We start from the raw sequence: 18891 nt of genomic DNA on the forward strand, positions 1-18891 counted from the left end.
CTGCTAATAAGTGAGAATTATCCCCGGTTCTTAGCTTTTAGATAGTGCTCTCCTTTTAAATGTATAACCGGTTATGTTCTGCTCTGGGGCTTTTTATGCTGGTGTTGTTATTTCTCCTGTTGGCCCCTCGCTCTTTCTTCCATGTCCCCCCTTGTATGAATTTGGTCTTTTTCAGACCTGCCGGATTGGCTCTTCTTTCTCTCTCTCTCTGTACTCTCCTGCTTTCTTTTTCCTCTTCTTTCCTTTCTTTTCTTCGGATTTCCTCTTTGGTCTCACCCTGTGTTGTGCTGGCTGTTGATGTCTGCTGGTTAGCCCTCCTGGTTGTTGCGCTTCATATGCCACATATGGATTATCTTTTTTTCCTGATATTGGTTCTATGTCTGGACTAAATATACTCTCCCTTAATGTTAAAGGGTTGAATCATCCAGTCAAAAGGTCAAAGATTTTGGATTATTGTAAATCTCTTTCTTCGGATCTCGTCCTTTTTCAGGAGACAAAGCTCTCTGCCAAGGAGGCGTTGTTTCTGAGGAAGGAGTGGGTCTTTGATGTTGCTTGTTCAGATGCTTGTGGTAAAAGGAATGGAGTAATTACCTTAGTTTCTAAACATTCTGGCTTATCTATCGTTTCCTCTGAACAGGATACGGAGGGGCGTTGGTTACTATCTAAGTTGTCCGATGGTAATGCTGACTTATTTGTCATGAATATTTATGCCCCCAATAAGGATGATCCGACCTTTTGGACTGCGATTACCAAAAAGCTCGAGGATACTCCTCACTCTGGTAATCTTATTGTAGGTGGTGACTTTAACTTGCCAATGGACCCTATCTTGGATAGGAATTCTGCCTTTAACTTTCGTCCCCCTAAAGCACACAAATGATTAATATGTGCTCTCTTACCCATCTTCAGGATGTTTGGCGTCTTCATAATCCCACTGGTAGTGACTTTTCCTTTTTTTCTTCCCCTCATTCGTCCTTTTCACGCATTGACTATCTTTTGGTTCATTCTTCTCTGGTTCAATTTTCTTCTTCTCCGCTTATTCACCCTATTTTAGTCTCTGACCACGCCGCAGTCACATTTACTCTTACCTCCTTTGTCCCTAGGGCACGAGCTCGCTCGTGGAGACTCAACACAGAAATTTTACATGATGAGTCCTTGGTGCGAGAGTTTTCCAATGACATTGAGACTTTTTTTATTGAGAATGTTGGGTCAGTCAGTTCCCCTGTTGTTCTCTGGGACTCTTTCAAATGTACTTTTCGTGGTCAGGTCATTAAATGTATGTCTAAGAGAAACGCAGCCATTAAAAAGGAACTCACGGACTTAGCAGATGAGATCAAACGTCAGGAAGCCCTTTTCCGCCACTCTCAGAACAAGTCCTGCCTCCAATCTATTAAAAATCTAAAATATTCATACAATACTATAGTTACTAAGAGAGCTCATATTGGCCTGCAGGCTCAGAAATCTAAGAGACTGCTGTTAAAAAATCGTGCGGGCAAGATTCTTGCTGCCACTTTAAAGTTCCAGGAATCTTCTTGTAACACTTTCCAAATTCCTTCCATTACTGACCAGCTTGGTAGGAAAAAATTTCAAACTACAGAAATCCTTGAGGTGTTCCGCGATTTTTATAACAATTTATATACCCCGTCGGCTCAAGCTTCTTTTGAACAATGTCAGGAGTTCTTGAAGTCGGTTCCTTTGAAAGTTGTTTCGGAGGAAGATAATCAATCATTAAATGGCCCGATTGCTGCTGATGAAATCATTTCCGCGATTAAAGCTACTCGGTCTGGTAAAGCTCCTGGTCCTGATGGATATCCTATTGCGTTTTATAAAACCTTTATTCCCGTGATTGTCCCGAAACTCCAAGCCGTTTTTGATGCGTTTATTAAGGATGGCTCTGTGTCTGGTTCTGCGGCGGATGCTACTATTGTAGTTATCCCCAAAGAAGGAAAGGATCACGCTGATCCCAAAAATTTTCGCCCCATATCCCTCCTTAACATGGAAGCCAAGATCTTTGCTAAAATTTTAGCTAAACGATTAGAGTCCTTTATTCCTCATTTGGTTCATCCCTCCCAAACAGGTTTCGTAAAGGGACGTCTTGCACGGGATAATATACGTACTTTTTGTCATATTCTTGGCGCCGCTAAACGATCTAAGCTTCCAGCGGCAGCCTTGGCCCTTGACGCTGAAAAGGCCTTTGATAAGGTTTCTTGGCCTTTTCTACGAGCGGTCCTATGTGCCCACAATCTTGGTGAGTCCTTTATTCGTATGGTTATGTCTCTTTACTCCCGACCTAGAGCTAACATACGGGTGAATGGTGCTACGTCTTCCTTTTTTAACCTTTGTCAGGGCACTAGACAAGGATGCCCTCTGTCCCCTCTCCTATTTTTATTGTCCATTGATCCTCTCCTCAGAATGATTGACTCGCATCAAGATATTAAAGGTTTCTCTTTTGGGTCTCATCAGATAAAAACTGCGGCATATGCAGATGATGTTCTCATTTTTTCTGATGATATTGCGCTGGCCATCCCTGCGATTTCGGACATGATTGCTCTTTTTTCAAAAGTTTCAGGATACACTCTGAACAAAGATAAGACAGAGATGTTTCCTTTAAATGCTTACTGCTTCTCCTCTCATATGGGCTCGGCGGGCTTTAAATGGCAATCCCAACACTTAAAATATCTGGGTATCTATTTTTGTTCCACCCTATATGATACGGCTTCTTATAATGAATCCCAAACTATTCTTAAGGTGAGACGTCTTTTGGAAAATTGGTCTCCGAAGCATATTTCTTGGTGGGGCCGTATGCAGACTCTAAAAATGATGATCACTCCTATTATTAATTTTGTTTCCTCTATGCTTCCAGTAAGGCTTTCTGATTCCTTCTTCCATGAACTTGATATGCTCACTTCTAAATTTTTATGGAATGATAGAAGGGCTAGGATTGCTTATAAATTTTTACGGAAATCTTATGATATGGGGGGCTGTAATTTTCCTGATTGGGGAAAGTATCAAACTGCTTTTCTGGCGTCCCAGGGTGCCCTTTGGTTTTCTTCCCCATCTATTCATGCTCCAGCTTGGCTGACAATAGAACAGGAACTGGCCTCCCCTCTTCCGACTGCATCTTTTTTGACCACAAACACCCTTTCTATTCCATTTTCTCGTTCTATTATTTTAGACACTATTGCTGCGGTTCGTGAGGTTGATAAGAGGGTAGCAGTTCCAATACATAAAACTAGATGGTCGTCTATTTGGCGCAATTCTAAAATGAAAATTAATATTGACCCTGAGTTGATGTCTTACTGGGTTGGGAAAGGTGTCTCACTTGTTAAACATCTCTATGAGTCCAACAATGATCCTTCCCCTTTCTCATCTCTTGCTCAACATTTTTCTTTATCTAATTTAGATTTTTATACTTTTCTTAAGATTAAGGTTGCACTTGCTAAAGTACACCTTCATCCTTCTTCCCCGCTGATTACGCTCTTTCAGCTTTGGATCAGGACTGGTCATGTTGCGTCTCGGATTTATAAATTTTTATCGTCCTCTACACTCTCTTCCCATACTGTCACACAGCAAAAATGGTTACATCATTTTGATCATACTGTTACTGCCCATATTTCTTCTGATACCTGGCAAGATATTGGCAAATTTTCTCTTCGTAACAAAATTGCCCCCTCTCTAACGCAGTCTAAGTTTTTCTCTATTAATCTTCTTCACTGGACTCCCAGTCGTCTGTATTCACTTAATCTCAAAGATGACAACTTATGTTGGAGTTGTGGGCTTCTACCTGGCGACTTTCAACATATGTTCCTTGATTGTTCCCTTCTCCAACCCTTTTGGGATTTAGTTCACAAACACCTTATGCTCATCTTTAACATCAAATTCCAACTGTCTCTTCCATTAATTCTCTTAGGTCCGTTGGCGGCCCCAGTCCCTCCGCCTTTAGATCCCATGGAGCTCCAGTTGCTGGACCTCTTGTTAACTATTGCAGTCAAGGTAATTCTCATGGAGTGGAAATCCTTTTCGTCTGTCTCTTACCATACCTGGTGGGCTTGGGTTTCCTTTCTACGAAGTGCTCATACGTCAGTGGATCAGGCTCATCTTTCTCCTTCTATTTCCTCTGGTGTATGGGAAGCCCTAGATTCATACATGAAGTTGGCCTCTGACGGGGTGGTGGAACAATATCCCTTTGATTTGTCTGGTTAGTGTTGTCTTGTGTGTTGGGTGATTCCTCTGGAAATCCTCTCCTCTTCCTTTCCTTCTTTCTGTCTCTCTTTTTCTTTTCTCTTCTCTTTCCTACTCTTTCCGTCTTTTCTTTCTTCCTTTCTTCTCTTTCCTCTTCTCCCTAATTTGCCATCTGTAGGTGATACTTTTGATATATATCTTTGCCAGACATCATTTTGGGTCTTCCCTCCTTAAGTATTTATTTATCTGATGTCTGCAGATTAATGAATGACAATGAATTGTTCTTCTACCAATTAATTTTATATTAATGTATTTATTATCTTATTGTCTGATATCAATTGTATCACTTTGGTTTTATATCATATGTGTCATATTTGCGCTTTTAAAATAATAAAATTCTTTTGAAATGAAAAAAATGCAAACGCTAAACATGTTTCTTGAAATAGGATTAGAACTCAGACATACAAAGTGCACAGTGATCTAAATGCAAAGTCTTGATCTGCTAGTGTGCTGGGTTTACGGCACTGCCCTGGTGACATTACATGTGAAGTCTAATGGCTCACTGTAGGAGGGTGGAGTAGCAGATGCAGCCATAAATCTCGGCAGGGAGCTCATTTATGGAAAAGAGCCACCTAGAAGCAAAGAGGCCCAGCTCGGCAGGCGCTCATGTGAGAGAATAAATAGCTGCTGTGTGTGAAAAGTGTGGCAGAGCAGAAAGAATACAGAGGCGCAGGACAGCATGCCAGGTCCGTCATGTGGAGGAAGTGCACGGAGCAGAGAGACACACTGGCGAGAGAGCCATAAAAGCACAGATGAGGGGGAAGAGCAACAGAAGGGAGACCTCTGAAACAGCCCTGCCGCTGCGCATCGGGGTTGAACTAACACCAATTAAGTCATTTTCCACTCATTCCAGCACAAAAATGAGAAACATTGAGCAATAAATCTTACAGGCTATAAATAAAGGAATAGTGCGTTAATCACAAAACATGTACAACAAAAAGCACCCGTAAATGGCACCTGAAAATAAAGTGACCGCTGCGTTTCAAAATCAGAATGTTTTTATTTATGTAGCTAAAAGAAAGCACTGCTATGTAAATTTGCACAAGCACAGTGGCACACAATAATGGGTGCAGACTGCAAATAAACAGCGTGCTGCGTGGTGAAATTTTGAACAATGCTTCACGTTTACAGTTAACCTCGAGGCAAACGCTTTCGAGGAATACAAACCGCTGCAGTGCTGGGGCGAAGGTGCCCTCCGTTAGCCTCGGTCGGGTGCACACATGAGTGCACCATTAAAGACCCCGGCAGTGGGGTAGCAGGGGGGGCAGCATGCAGCTGAAGTGCTCCCTGGAGTCAAAGTGCAGCAGCAGTAACCTTGAAGTTACCTCAAAAGCAGTGACGAGTGGCACTGCTGCAGAGGTAAGATTTTTTTTTTCACCCCAAGGGCAAAAATGGAGAGCCCGATAGAGGCCCGGATTGGCAACTGCTTTATAGAACAGCCAGCGCAGAGCACCGGCAGGACCCGGCCCACTTAAAGCCCTGGCTCTCACCTGTACGAGGATGGAACCGAGCAGGGACCACAGCTCCTGATGCACTTGTGATCACGCATCACACACAACACTGACTGTAAAAGCATGCCCTAGCCGGCTGTGCCCCTGCATCTGTGGGGGACTAGGACAACTAACGGCGACACTGAGTCAGTTTTGGTGCAGGTCAGTTCACACGGAGGCCCAGAGCTCTGTGCACGCTACTACAAAAAAGATTAGCCAGGACGGAAGGCAACCCCAGCAGGCCAACCAACAAGATGAAAACAAATGTAAAACCATGATGGAGTAGCGTTTATTGCAGTTTTATATAGTGCAAACTCCACACAAAGATATTAGATCACTGTGCATGAGCACCGGTTAAATTACACAAGATCACATTCATGTTTTGAGGCACGGGGAGAAGTGATGTGTCCAGAATCACAGGACAGACATGGAGATTAAAATGCACAGTGCCTTTAAACGGAGCCTTGCTGGGGATCGTGTACAACAACTTGTATTTTGCTGCTTCTGTCTTTGCATAGAGATATATAATACTGATAAAGCAAGTAATATTACACTTACAACAAGCCAGGGCTATTGGCTTTGCCAATGGTTGGTGTTTGTGTAAGATAAATCAGCAACAACTACGGCTTCCTTGTATATAACATTGAAAATGCTTCCGTTCTTAAATGATGAGACTGCAAAGAGGTCCGCGTTGCAGCCGTAACATGGGGATCACTTGTCTTTATGGGGCCATGTGTTTCTAACTAGAATCACATGGCCCCATAAAGATAAGAAAGACACAGCTTTTCCATTGACTTTAGTGATAATGCGGTGATTGCACTGATTGTTCAAGTGTCTAAGAGATAAATCCAAACAGTAAAGGATTTTTTTCATATGAAAATAAGATACCAGGGACTTCCTCTGATCTCAAGAAGGATTAAGGAGTTAATGCTCGTGCAGGCGATTAAACAGGGTGACTCTATCAAAGTTTCTGTTCGGATTGGGAGCCGTGAAATTTACCTCTTCAATTGCCACGTTTGGGCTAGTGAAAATAACCTCTTACAATAGTTTTAATATTACTTCTGTTTATTTTTTATTTTGCATGAAAGGGAATGCACTTATTATAAAAGTAATGATCCATTTCTTAGATGAGGAAATCACATTTTGGTAGTTAGAAATAAAGCAAAACAAAATCTAAATTCAGGGGATCTTGGTTATGAGAGGGTGTATTTTTGTATTACGTGTAGTATCTCTTCTTATCCAAATTCCTCAATATTAAGGGCCTGATTTAGAGTTCCGCGGACAGTTTACTCTGTCACAAATGTGATCGATATCCTGTCCACTGTATTACGAGTGCCATTGGATATAATACACTTGTAAAATGGCGACGGTGATATCTGTCACATTTGTGATGGAGTAATCCATTCGCCGAGCTCGAATGCCGGCATTGCCAAGCAAAACAAAGCAAGGTGCATGATTAAAGTATTGTCTTTTATCCATTCCCAGCGAACCAACCTGGAGAACGCCATTGGAACGGCAGAGGAACAAGGGGAGCAGGCGATCCGTAACGCCAAGAATAACATCCAGGAGCTGGAGGAGGCCCTCAAGAGAGCCAAGCAGGACATGGCCGGCAAAGTGCGCGAGTACCAGGACCTGATGAACACCAAGCTGGCCTTGGACATTGAGATTGCCACCTACCGGAAACTGCTGGAAGGGGAGGAGACCCGGTGAGTGGGTTTGCCAAGAAATAACCACCACAATGTTAAACACACCAGGAGGATACCTTTTACCTATGTACGTAGGTGTAATGACGTTGCCCCTCAATGTCTATTCCTATGCATTCCTCTTAGGCAAATACATCTGTGTGCCCACAAACAGTAGGTGTTGTGCATACTCGCCCATTGATGGATTTTTTTAGTATGAAAGACATTCACAACAAACATATTTACGCAGAATGAGGAGTGCTAATTTCAGATATCGCGATATATTTTACCCATGCACAGTCTCAGAACGAAGATATGGAACGCCAATCCTGAGTTATTACGAGGGTTGAGATCAGCTCAGGCATTCGGTCATTTGTTCTTTTTTGTTCAGTGGCATGGCCTGACCCTGCATTGCCTCTCTGCTTTGGTATAGGGTCTGCTTTAGTCCTTTATCTGAACTTACATCTCTTAGGCAGGCAATTTCTGGAAGATCGAATTAACCCCTGAAACACAGCAGGCCAAATCCACTCATGCACACCTAGTTTTATTGTTGGTCCCAGGCAAGGGATTGGCAAGTACCTTGAAGCAGCCTCGTTCAAGGAGCTGAGCTATTCACGTTCCTTACTCAATCAGTAAGGCGGGGGAGCGTCGCACCTCTGCTTATTTGAGCAGTGCAAAAAAGAAAAAGAAATTGTATTTTTCAGTGAGGGATTGGAGCCAGGTCGGGGATGCGTGGGCCTAAGCACAGTGAGGAGTGGTGTTTGCACTCCCAGAGGGCGCAGGATTGTCATGCACACTTAGCATCTTCTCCATGGAGAACATGCCCATGCTCCCAGGTACTGCCTGATAGGCCAAACAGGCCGCTCAGACCAATTACGACGCTGCCTGTGCAAAGTTGTGATTGGCTGGGAGAGGCTGGAATCCTGGGTGCTTCTGTGCTGCAGAGTGAGGACGGAGGAGAGGCGTGCGGCGGTGAAGAAGGTATGTTTAAAAAAAAAAAAAAAATTATCCAGATTTCCTCCCCACCCACAGCTCCTCTCCCCTTGTTCCGAAGCAGCTGCCACTGCCTTCCTGATGTATCTGTTAGCTGTTAAATATTTTGGCATTTGACTCTCAAATCACACTATCAATGCATGCTCTGATCCTCAGCAACACCACAGAACATTACAACCGTTTACCCTTATTTATAAAGCAAAGCCTGGTGTGTTTTCTTGGGGGTGTTCTGTTCTCCTGCTGTAACACCTCATTCATCTGCAGTATTGTGTGATGTTTGGAAAGTGGCCTTCTATCACTGCCACTCGGTTGCAGTCCTGCACATTCAGACTGCATGCCCTCCACTCAGCCTGGCCTCTGACCTATGGAAAAGTCCTCCCTTATTTCTGATCCTCTTATTTCTTTCCTAGTTTGAACGCTCCAAATCCAGTGCAAACCCAGATGTACAGCGCCATCGACAGGCTGGGTGAGTCTCTGTGCTGTGGTGCTGAATGGAAGTGCAGGCTGGACGTCCTTCTGGTTTTGGCCTGCAGGTGGTGCTAGAAATGGTGTGAGACAGAGAGCCTCCATGGGACTGAGTGGATCAAAAATGGCAGCAGCCGCTCTTGTTTGTGCGCGTGTCCGCTTTCAAATATTGTTATGTAGGTCATAGTGCATGAAACCAATTAACATATTATAGCAAGATAATACAAAATGAAGTTAAAAATATAAATAAAAAAATATAAATAAAGATAAAAAAACATCCCTCTCTTCTAGTATATGGGTAGCCCACCCCACAGTTAAGATATATTGTCTTATTAATTGATGTTTCATATTTGTTTCTTGATGTTCAAGTATAATTGCAGCTCAGTGAGCCAACCAGGCTAATTCACAGTACAAATCTGCAGTTTCTCACATAAAAATACAAGTTTACTAGGCCACATGCAAAGGCTGGGCCTCATCCTATCCCTTTAAACAATCATCCGGGTCTCTGAGATGCTAGCACAGGATACCTAAATACAACTAAACTAGATGGATCATTACTGCTCAATACAGCCTCTTTTACTTAAGGTTAATGTACACCATATAAAGTGGCTGTTCATTTACATAAACATATTTTATTAATATCAGCATAACTCTAAATACTTGATTCACAGTTTTCATCCTTTGTTAGAATTAGGTTCTAAATGGGAGCAAATATTATTTTCCTTCACCCAGTCTTCAAATGGTGGGTGGTTTCCTACCCTCCAAAATGTAATTTGACAGCGCGTGAAAATAAGGTCCCCAAAATGTTGTATTTTCTTGAAAGAAGTCAATCAGCGACCCATCCATCACGGGAGCTTTCCCAGGTTTTTAAGATACATGGCTCGAGGCGCTTCTTTTAGGGCAAGTTGCACCAGGCCCTGAATTCAACAGCATCGATCACCAGAATGGAGGGTGAGCGTACAGCCTCCCATGGGTGACAATACAGCGCCCCTAAATGTGAGCGTCCTTGTTCTATGCTGATAAGCATCTCAGGCCTGTATTTGACGTCATGACTCACTTGCACCAGCGCAGTTCATTCTGACGCAAATATTGCCTTATTTGATGATCTCGAAGACGGACTCTTCCCAGTTCCCATGAATGCTTTTTCTCTTGCGCATTTCCGTTATGATTTTTCTTGGCTAATACAATCATCTCTTGGTCATATTCACCTTTACTTTTGAATTTCTTGAGAGGCGAAGATTCAAAGCCTTGCCATTCTTTCTCATATTAGGAAGTCATCTTCTTGCTCACATTAAGATGCTATTTGTGTGATCTTACGATGGACAACGAGGGACTTTAAAGAAGTGTAGGGTGGACTGCACTTGTGGTTCCCACGGGGCGTCGAGAGCTGCGGATTGAGCCCGGTGGAGCCAGCTCAGACTCTGACTTGGGTGAACCAATGGCTGCTGCCCATCTGCCTCAGGGCTGCCATCTCTGCAGCATCAAGAGGCCAGGGCAGGCCACCAAGGACAGATGTTTCCTGCCCATGGCAGGCAAGGCAGGATGGATATTGCGTTGGAAAACCATCAATGATCCCCAAGCACAGGAAGGAAACTTCCTCAGCATCAGGACCAGAACCAAACAAAATACTACTTTGGGTGCCTGTTCCTAAGAAACAACAAAAAAGGGTGACCCGGGTGGTGCTGAAACTGTGGAACCACGTTTGGCAGAACAGTTTGTACCAACATAAAAGGTATCTTTATCTGCAGTGGGTGCAGAATAACACAACAGTGCCTCTACTGACCCCACAAACCAAGGCTTTAACAAAGGACCCAGGTATTTTAAATAGCTTTCAAATAGAATATAGAATATGGCATAACACATAGAGGCAGGAAGCTTTCCTGAGCCAAGCTCTTGATGGAGATATGCACATTGTGGCAAGGGATAAACCTCATGTTTGTTATATAGTTACCTTTGAGAAATTAAATGGGCTTTTTATTTCCAGCGTTGGATCTTGGCCGGTTGCAGAAGTAGCAACCCACTAATGACCAAAATGAACACAGACAACTCATGTGTATCCAGAATTACTAAGTGACAAGTTTTAAAAAGTAGCTGCAAATTTCACACTGACTTTTTGCAACTTCTCTCTGATTTTGCTGCGCGATCTACATACTGAAAGGTTGCTTCACAAAATGCCAAGTCATGATGATAATTAATTAGGTAGATTGCAATTTGTGGGCTCCTGTGACGGGCTACAAACACATGGATGGTGTCCCGGACCAGCCGGCCACCAACCCCAGTGTTCGCATTTTCAAAGAGTAAACTTTTTTATTAAAGCAGCGATAATTTTAACGCCGCGCTTGATCATATGCCCCAAGCTTTTTATTAAAGCAGCGCATGCTCTTTAGCCATCCTGCTTCAAAAACAATATGCTATTTGGGAAAACTTCCCCCGAGGTTACCAGCCAACCTTCACCAAGCGGAACGAGTCCTTCTCCTTTTCAAATCAGTTGCCACCACTGATCAATAGTTTGTGACCGCAATTGCGGTTACAAAGCATTGATACATGCCACACTGAATCGCTATTACAAGGGGACACTCCCAGCGGCGGCTCCTCCGCTAGGGAGGAGGAGCATAGCCCCCCCCCTTCCCCGCCAGCACTTCCAAAAATTTGAAAAATAATACGATAATAAAACGGGTTTAAGGGCCTCCGGCCGGCCAACCCCACACAATGAAGCTCTCACCCACCCAGCTGCATTGCTGGGGTTGGAGAGAGCAGGCACAGACCCCCAGTATCTTCTGGGGCGCAAAACCTTGGTGTTCAAGCCAATCCAGAAGCTTCTCTCGCATGAGAGCAGCTTCAGGATTGGCCACAGGGCAGGCTGGAAGCCTGTGCCTGCCTGCAGTGAAGAGGAGCACAAGAGCGCGACGCGATGCTGGAGGGCAGCAGGGCAGCAGGAATGTTTTGTTTTATTCTTTTTCTGCTTGTCTCAGTCGTCCCCCATCCCCACCCAACCTCCCTGCCTATTTTCCCTGATATGAGCCTCTCCTGGACACTCTGTTTACACCCCTTCCTTATTACGATTTAGTGTGGATCACTTACCCCATTTTGCAAGTCGGAAAGGCTTTTATGTCTTGTAAAATGGGTTTAATACAACTTAAAAAAAAAATTATGTCACAAACTCAATGATTTTTGCAAATCGCAGGGTTTGTGTTTCCAAAATGGCTTTGTACGTCTGGCCCTTCGTTCCAAAAAGAGGGAAGGATGTGTAAAAAATGTACCCCACCTTATCATTTCGCACGATGGATGCCTGGTAAAGTAGCCTTGCTTACAAAACATATGTCCAAGGCCGGACTGACCGTAGAGGCACAGCAAGGACTAGTGTCAATTTTGTACCGATGAGGGCCGTTTTTGTGTCTGGTGGCCAGTTTTCCAGCGGTCCTGCAAAATTGCTCCATTGTAACAAAAGCACAGCAGTGTTCCTGCCAACTCCCCCCCCTCCAAACTCCGGAGGCCGGTCGGACGTAATTGCCAAGGCTGGTTTGCGATCCCAGTCCGGCCCTGCAAATGTCAAACTCATCTGAGAGCTGTTCCTGAGTTTGAATGCTCTCTTCATCACAGAACATCAGTGCGCAGTAATGAGGCTGTTGGCCATGCAGGATTCAGTCACCGGTCACTTCTGTAACTGTGCATCACACAGAGTGAAACATACTGTTGAATCCTCTTTATATGCAAAGTTTACATGAGTTGCTATGCTCGGTGCCAGGATAACATGACAGTCTACCAAATAACACACTAATACTGTGTATCAAAGGATATTGGCAGCTCTAAAGATGAGTGATCTAGTGACCTCCCAGGTGTGCTGGTTACCCTTACAGAGAGTAGGTCTACAGCCTTGAAGTGTGAGTGTGGCCTTGGACATAGAACTTCACTGGCCAATGACAGCTCCAAACCCAAATCTCTTTCCATGGTCTCACCCCCTCAGTGACATCTCCTCTTCATCAGTCGCAGGATCACACAGCGGAAATGATTCCAAGGTTGTCGGGTGTGTAATGGAGAATTCCTCACACTCAGCAAAAGGGATAACAGTCCACCCTGCAGATCATAACATACTTAATGCCCAAGGTTTTTTAAAATTAATTTACTATTCATTTGTACATTAATTTCTGGTGGTTTTAAGGTTTCTAACAGTGAAATTGAGTCAATTAATCATTTTGTAAATGGTGTGTAAAGCTCAGTACATTCCAAAAATAAATAGTAATTTATTTGTCATTTGAATTGCACATATTTATATCTGTGTTATCTTAAAGGAATCCATGAGGAACATGATGAGTGAAAAAGTTTCCAAAGCAAAGCACCAAAGAAGCCTAGAACCGAGAGCATAAATATATCTACAGAAATAGCTGTCTGTTTGCCAACATACAGTAGAAATTGAATCATCAAGATTATCATTACAATGCCTAATCTTTGTGAATATTGGGCCGGCAATCTCACATAGACGTTTCGATCCGCTTAACAGCTTATTACTGGGGCCATCCTCAGGACAGACATGGGAAATGAACTTAATCAAGCTCTTAGTTATCTAAAATCAATAGTGGGCACTGGGATTTCACACCCAAACTTAATATGGGCAGCAAAGCATCAAAACGGGCTTACCCAGTCCACAGAAGCAAGAATCCAGTCCATATATGAGCTTTAAATTGATTGAGGAGCAAAGTGTCCACTCCTCCATTGTGATCTCTACAACTATAAAGTAATGAATACGAAGACAACGGCTCACATAGTGTAAAAAAGAACCTCAATGCGTCGGCACCAATTCTTACCAAACCTTTCATTAACCGTGGAGGAAGCTGGTGCCTGGGTGTCTGAAATATCAAAGATGTTCTCTATAGTCAGTGCTTTAAATGAGCAGGTACTGTCCGGTACTACACTTTTTAATATGAAACAGAGAGTACCTGCACTTTCCTGCACTTCTACAATATGTGTAATCGGAGAGTACCAGCCCTTTTTTAAGAGCAAACCAGTAATCTGGATAGTAAATACCAGGACTTCCTGATTTTCACATTAAAGCGCTGTCTATAGCTGAATAGTATGTTTAGTTATTTATTTAAGAATTTGTAAACTTGTGTCTGTTGCCTGTCATTAACTTCAAAGCACTTGTATCTAGCAGGTAGAGCTGATAAGTTAGCATCCTTCCTCCCAGGTGTACAATCGTGTCCACCATCCACCATAATGTACAGTCATCCACAGCTCACACCCATGATGCCTTTGCCGGATCTGTGCTGGTCATGTACGAGATGGTGCGCTCTTTGTGCGTGTCATGAGCACGTCTCGTTACTGGTTAGTGCTGCTTATGTGTATGGATGTAGTTAGTATTCTAAGTAGTGGCCGGTACTACAAGTGATGGGTAAATACAACATTTGGCGGTAGCTCCCTCCCCACACTGACATTTCACCAGCTCAGAGGTGGTGAAGTCCCTCGTGGGCTGCGAGTGAATAATGAAGAATTACTGTTGAAATAGGGAACGGCAACTCTGATTTTCATGGTAATCTCCCATTTCTTAAGGCACCCATTGGGCACAAGTCAAAATATTGTGGTATTCTTGCATAGCAGAAGTACCGGGGCCTGGGATATTGGTTCTGTCTACATTCACTAAAGAAAGTCCACAACTATAAACTTTGCCAATGCTTGTTTGTGTTGTCCTGTATAGCACTCGTTTGGTATGTTCATGAGCTCTGTGAATGGCCCATGTTTGCCCCATTTCTGATCTACAGGACAATATTATCTTCTTAAAAGGACCGCCACATTGGATGGTTAGTCATGAAACCAAAAGTTGAAAACATGTATTTTTGAATTACATTAAAAACAGAGCTACACTTCATTGCTTCTCTTTTTTCTAAGGACATTAACAACAAAAAGTATATCATAGAATAAAACATGCTCCAGACTCAAAAGAGTATAAACCAAGCAGAATGTACATCTGCCGCCTGGCCCTGAATATTCCCTCTCATGATGATAATTTAAAGATAATGATTTTGTCTTCAATTTTTCAACCAAAAATGACCACCTTTGCCACGGAAATCAACAAATAGATTTGGGATCTGCAAGGACTAGACACAGAAAGACCAGGCATGAAACGATTTCAGACTCCAGCAGGAAAACCCTCTCTGTAGGACCCTGGGCGAATCGAAAGAGCCCCATGACACTGGCAGGAACCTGGCCGCAGGAGTCATTCATGCATTTGATGGTAAAGTGGACTGTCACCATCCGAGTGCTTTTTCGTGTACCTAAGAGGCGGAAATATGTTCCCACATAATAATATAATATCTTCCTTCATTAGAGTTTGAAAAATCAAATAATTCAATTACTCAAGCATGGGCTTTCATTGACCTACTATCAGTTGTAATATAAAACATTAAGGCAATTTGCCATATCTTTAAATTTTCTGTTTTCTGCCCCATAGACAAGTCTACCCTGATTAAATCCACGTGTGGGAATGTGCCCGTCCTCTGCGCTTCCCTACTTTATTTATGTAGCAATAGCAGAGGAAAAATAAGGTGGACACGCTTTGTGGCCTTTCTAAATTATTAAGCAGTCTGGGACATTCTAAGGTCTGCCGTCATGGATACGTAAGCGTGGACTTAGATGCCCACTGGACTCCCATCGAGGAGATGCTGAAATATGGATGAGGTGTTAGCTCTCCGGGTACTATGAAAGCAGACTCCTTGCGAAGTTAAGATTGTTTTTATATTTTGAAGAGCTCTGACATTTGAAACTCTCTGGTAGGGACATCAAACATAAAAGCATCGCTAATTCACCGGAGCATTATCTGTGTCTTGAGGCCACAACAAAAGCAAACTGGAATTGAGACCGAAGTCTCCTCATTTTGAATTTGGGGTCCAGCAGAACCTTGAACCTTTATATCTCTGCAATGCTTGGGGGAAGTTCTCAAAAGTAGTAACTGTGTGGAGCTCGCTGAGTGAACCGACTTTGTCCAGCTTCATTGCAGAACAAGATTTCTACACAAGAAAATATTTTCTGGGAGAATTTCTTATAAATCTGTTAACCTCTTGCTAAAAGTACTGCTGTGGCAGAGTTTTCTCTCTACAAACCTACTTTCAGCTGGTAATTTGTGCTGCTGTGTTTAGCCACTTCGTGCATGGGTAGTGTCTGCAAGTGTAGAGAATAACCGTTCCATAGCTACTAACTCACACTCGCCTCTTTGATCTCCAGCTCCCCATCCACCCCCTTCTGCTCCCTCCCCTGTCTAGGGTATGACTGTGGCCCCTTGTTTCTTGGTTCTCGCCTCGTTACAGTCTCTGTACTACTGTTGCCACTTCCCTGTGTCCGACCAGCTCTTGCAATCTATTTAATTCCCATAGTCACCAGATTTCCCTATTCATCTTGAAGACTTATTGATGGACATTTGCTGAGCCTTTTGCTTTGTGTCTATTTGTGAGTGTAATTGTTGGCATCCCTCATTTGTATGAGCAGACAACACCGTTCAGAGGAGACATCACAAGACTTATTTCCTTATACTCTCCCTTAGAATACAACATATACAAAGGTTTGCCTGTTGGCACAGATCTATTGCTCGGTACTGTACGATGCCACCAACAGGCCTGTAAATGTTGTCGCAGTCGCAATCATCGCCCGCTCTGTCACACATCACTCAGAATTGTAGAGAAAGTTAGAGATCTAACCCTTCCTGGGGCTGGCACTCAGGGAGGTGAGGCTGTGACATGGTGGACACATGGATGGAGTTGTGGGTCTTCTGTGAACTTTCAAGAAGAGAAGGGAGGCATTGGAGGGTTTGTCTCTGAGGGGTTTCAGTAAGAGATTCATTCCAATGTCTACGATGGAGAAGTCAAAAACAGAGAGTAGGGAATGAGAGGTGCCTTTTCCGCATAATAGAGCATAAAAGCCACAGATTCTCTCACAACTGCTATTATGCCAGAAAACAACAGAAGGCCTAGGTTCTTCACCGGCCGGAGCAGATGAGTGGTTGGTGCAATGAGACCTACATAAGAGCCCAAGCAGAATGTGTTGTAACAATGACACGTTCTTCCACCACAGAGACTGCCTGATTCCATTCCTGGGTGGGGTCTTGTGTTTGCCAAGTCGGTCTGTTAATGTAAAGAAACATGGGGGCATATTATCAAGACAGGCGATAAAATTAATTGAAGCCCATGTTATATGTCCTTCACATCTAACCTGAGCTTCTATTGGAATTCCATAGAGCATATTATCAAGCCCATTATCGCCGTTTTAGTGGCAGTTTTCTGCCGCTAAAGCGGCAATAATTTTATCGCATGTCTTGATAATATGCCCCAGGGTCTGGAAGTGGAGTAATGAACGTGCAGGGTTGAGCAGAGCAAGTGTTTGTTGTTGAGTTGTGCAACCGTAGACGTCGCGTCACCAAATTTGCCAGAGGTAGTGGAACTGACATCACATATTTTTTTACCTCAATCACATCATGGGAAGTGACATCATATGACCTTTGACCCTGGGTCCCAAGAAGTGATATCACAAGATCTTAATCATGATAACCTCACACTAATTCATGTCACTGAAGCCTAATGTATACTTCAAAGAGAAAATGTATTGCTAAATTGTAGGGCGATCCATAAACAATATTTTAGAAACACAAGAGCGGTCAGGCTTAGCTGTACTAATTCGTGTGGACCATATATTGCACATGTACCATGTTATTGGCTTGATTTACTACTTATCATTGTTAATACTTTTTGATTTCTGATTACTTTTAATGAACTACCACACTGGCAGAGCTCAGAGCTGACAGTTCATATAGTCACAATAGTGGGATGTGGCAGCAAGTTTTAATAATATGCACTTTTTAAAAATTTGTTAACTTTTATCTTGTATTCTAAAGAGTGTGCTTGGACTTATACATCTATTTATTTTACTTAACTGAGAGTGTCATCCAGTGGGAGCTGGAAAGACAGTGCCTATCAGAACACTCTTTACCTTCTGTTCTTCGCACTGCTTTCACCACTTCTACGGGTATGGGTCACACGGGGCCAGCTCTCCTAAATGGCATTCATGTGTGCAACCCTTTAATGAGTGGTGCCTGTTGTGTTTGCTATATTTGACTTTCTTACACTTTCCTCTAATTGAACGTTGAATATATTTGCCCTTGCTTTCACAGCGGGATCACTGCAGGACGCTCCGCCCATCACCCCGACGGCGAGCACCAAGGTCTCCTCCAGCTATTCAGCCCCATCCAACACCAGTGCCTCTTCGGGCTACTCGGCCCCAACGAAGAAACCCGTCCTGATCAAGACCATTGAGACCATGAATGGCCAGAGACTCTCCGAGTCCAGCCACTACTCCATGGACTAGCCGCACTGAGTAGGAGCAACTCTAAGGAGCCCCACCGAGTAGGAGCAACTCTAAGGGGCCGCGACAAGTAGGAGCAACTCTAAGGGTCACGACGAGTAGGAGCAACTCTAAGGAGTCGCGACGAGTAGGAGCAACTCTAAGGGGTGCTACATCAGACCGGAGGAAGCACCTGGGTGTCCACAGCTTAGGCTTCACCTCCTCCACCACCTACAATTGGATCCCAGCTTTGATTAGATCTATGTGGATGAAGGCTGAGCAGGTTATGTGTAGTATGCAGTACAATAAATCTGTAATTTACTCATTTTAGGCTCTTCAGCATGCAATGTCCTTTTGAGAACTTTTTTTTTTTATAAACAAGGTGTCATCTCTTTTGGCTCCAAGTCAAGTGATGAATTCTGGAAGGTTTTCTGCAGTCTGACAGAGTTTATGTTAGTCTCGTATTTCCATGAAACCAATAAAGACGGCAGTGCATATTCAGTGTTTGTAGCCTCACTCTGGCATTTATCCAAACCCACTGCTGCAACAATCAGAAAAGCAATCAATTCAGAAACAAATCAAAACCTGGCTTTCACTGAATAGTTATATGTTCCTCTCTTGCTGTGGGCCCTGAATATCGAATACGGGATATTGTTATCGCTCTGCTGCTCTTTGCCTAGGTTTACGCTATAGAAATACCATAC

The 18891-nt window shown here is 43.4% G+C and overlaps 1 protein-coding gene across 1 annotated transcript in view; it reads left to right on the forward strand.

Annotated features, from left to right (window-relative positions):
* The window catches only part of LOC146859339 (keratin, type II cytoskeletal 8-like), a 69706-nt gene extending 51021 nt beyond the window's left edge, over positions 1–18685 (forward strand). Inside the window, exons 7-9 of the mRNA XM_085650015.1 lie at positions 7215–7435; positions 8815–8870; positions 18018–18685. Of these exons, the coding sequence (XP_085506141.1) occupies positions 7215–7435; positions 8815–8870; positions 18018–18211 (471 nt within the window). The 3' untranslated portion in view covers positions 18212–18685. The remainder of the gene's footprint in view (positions 1–7214; positions 7436–8814; positions 8871–18017) is intronic.
* Positions 18686–18891: the final 206 nt, after the last annotated feature.

Source organism: Triturus cristatus, chromosome 3_2 (assembly GCF_964204655.1).
Source record: "Triturus cristatus chromosome 3_2, aTriCri1.1, whole genome shotgun sequence".
Lineage (NCBI taxonomy): Eukaryota > Metazoa > Chordata > Amphibia > Caudata > Salamandridae > Triturus > Triturus cristatus.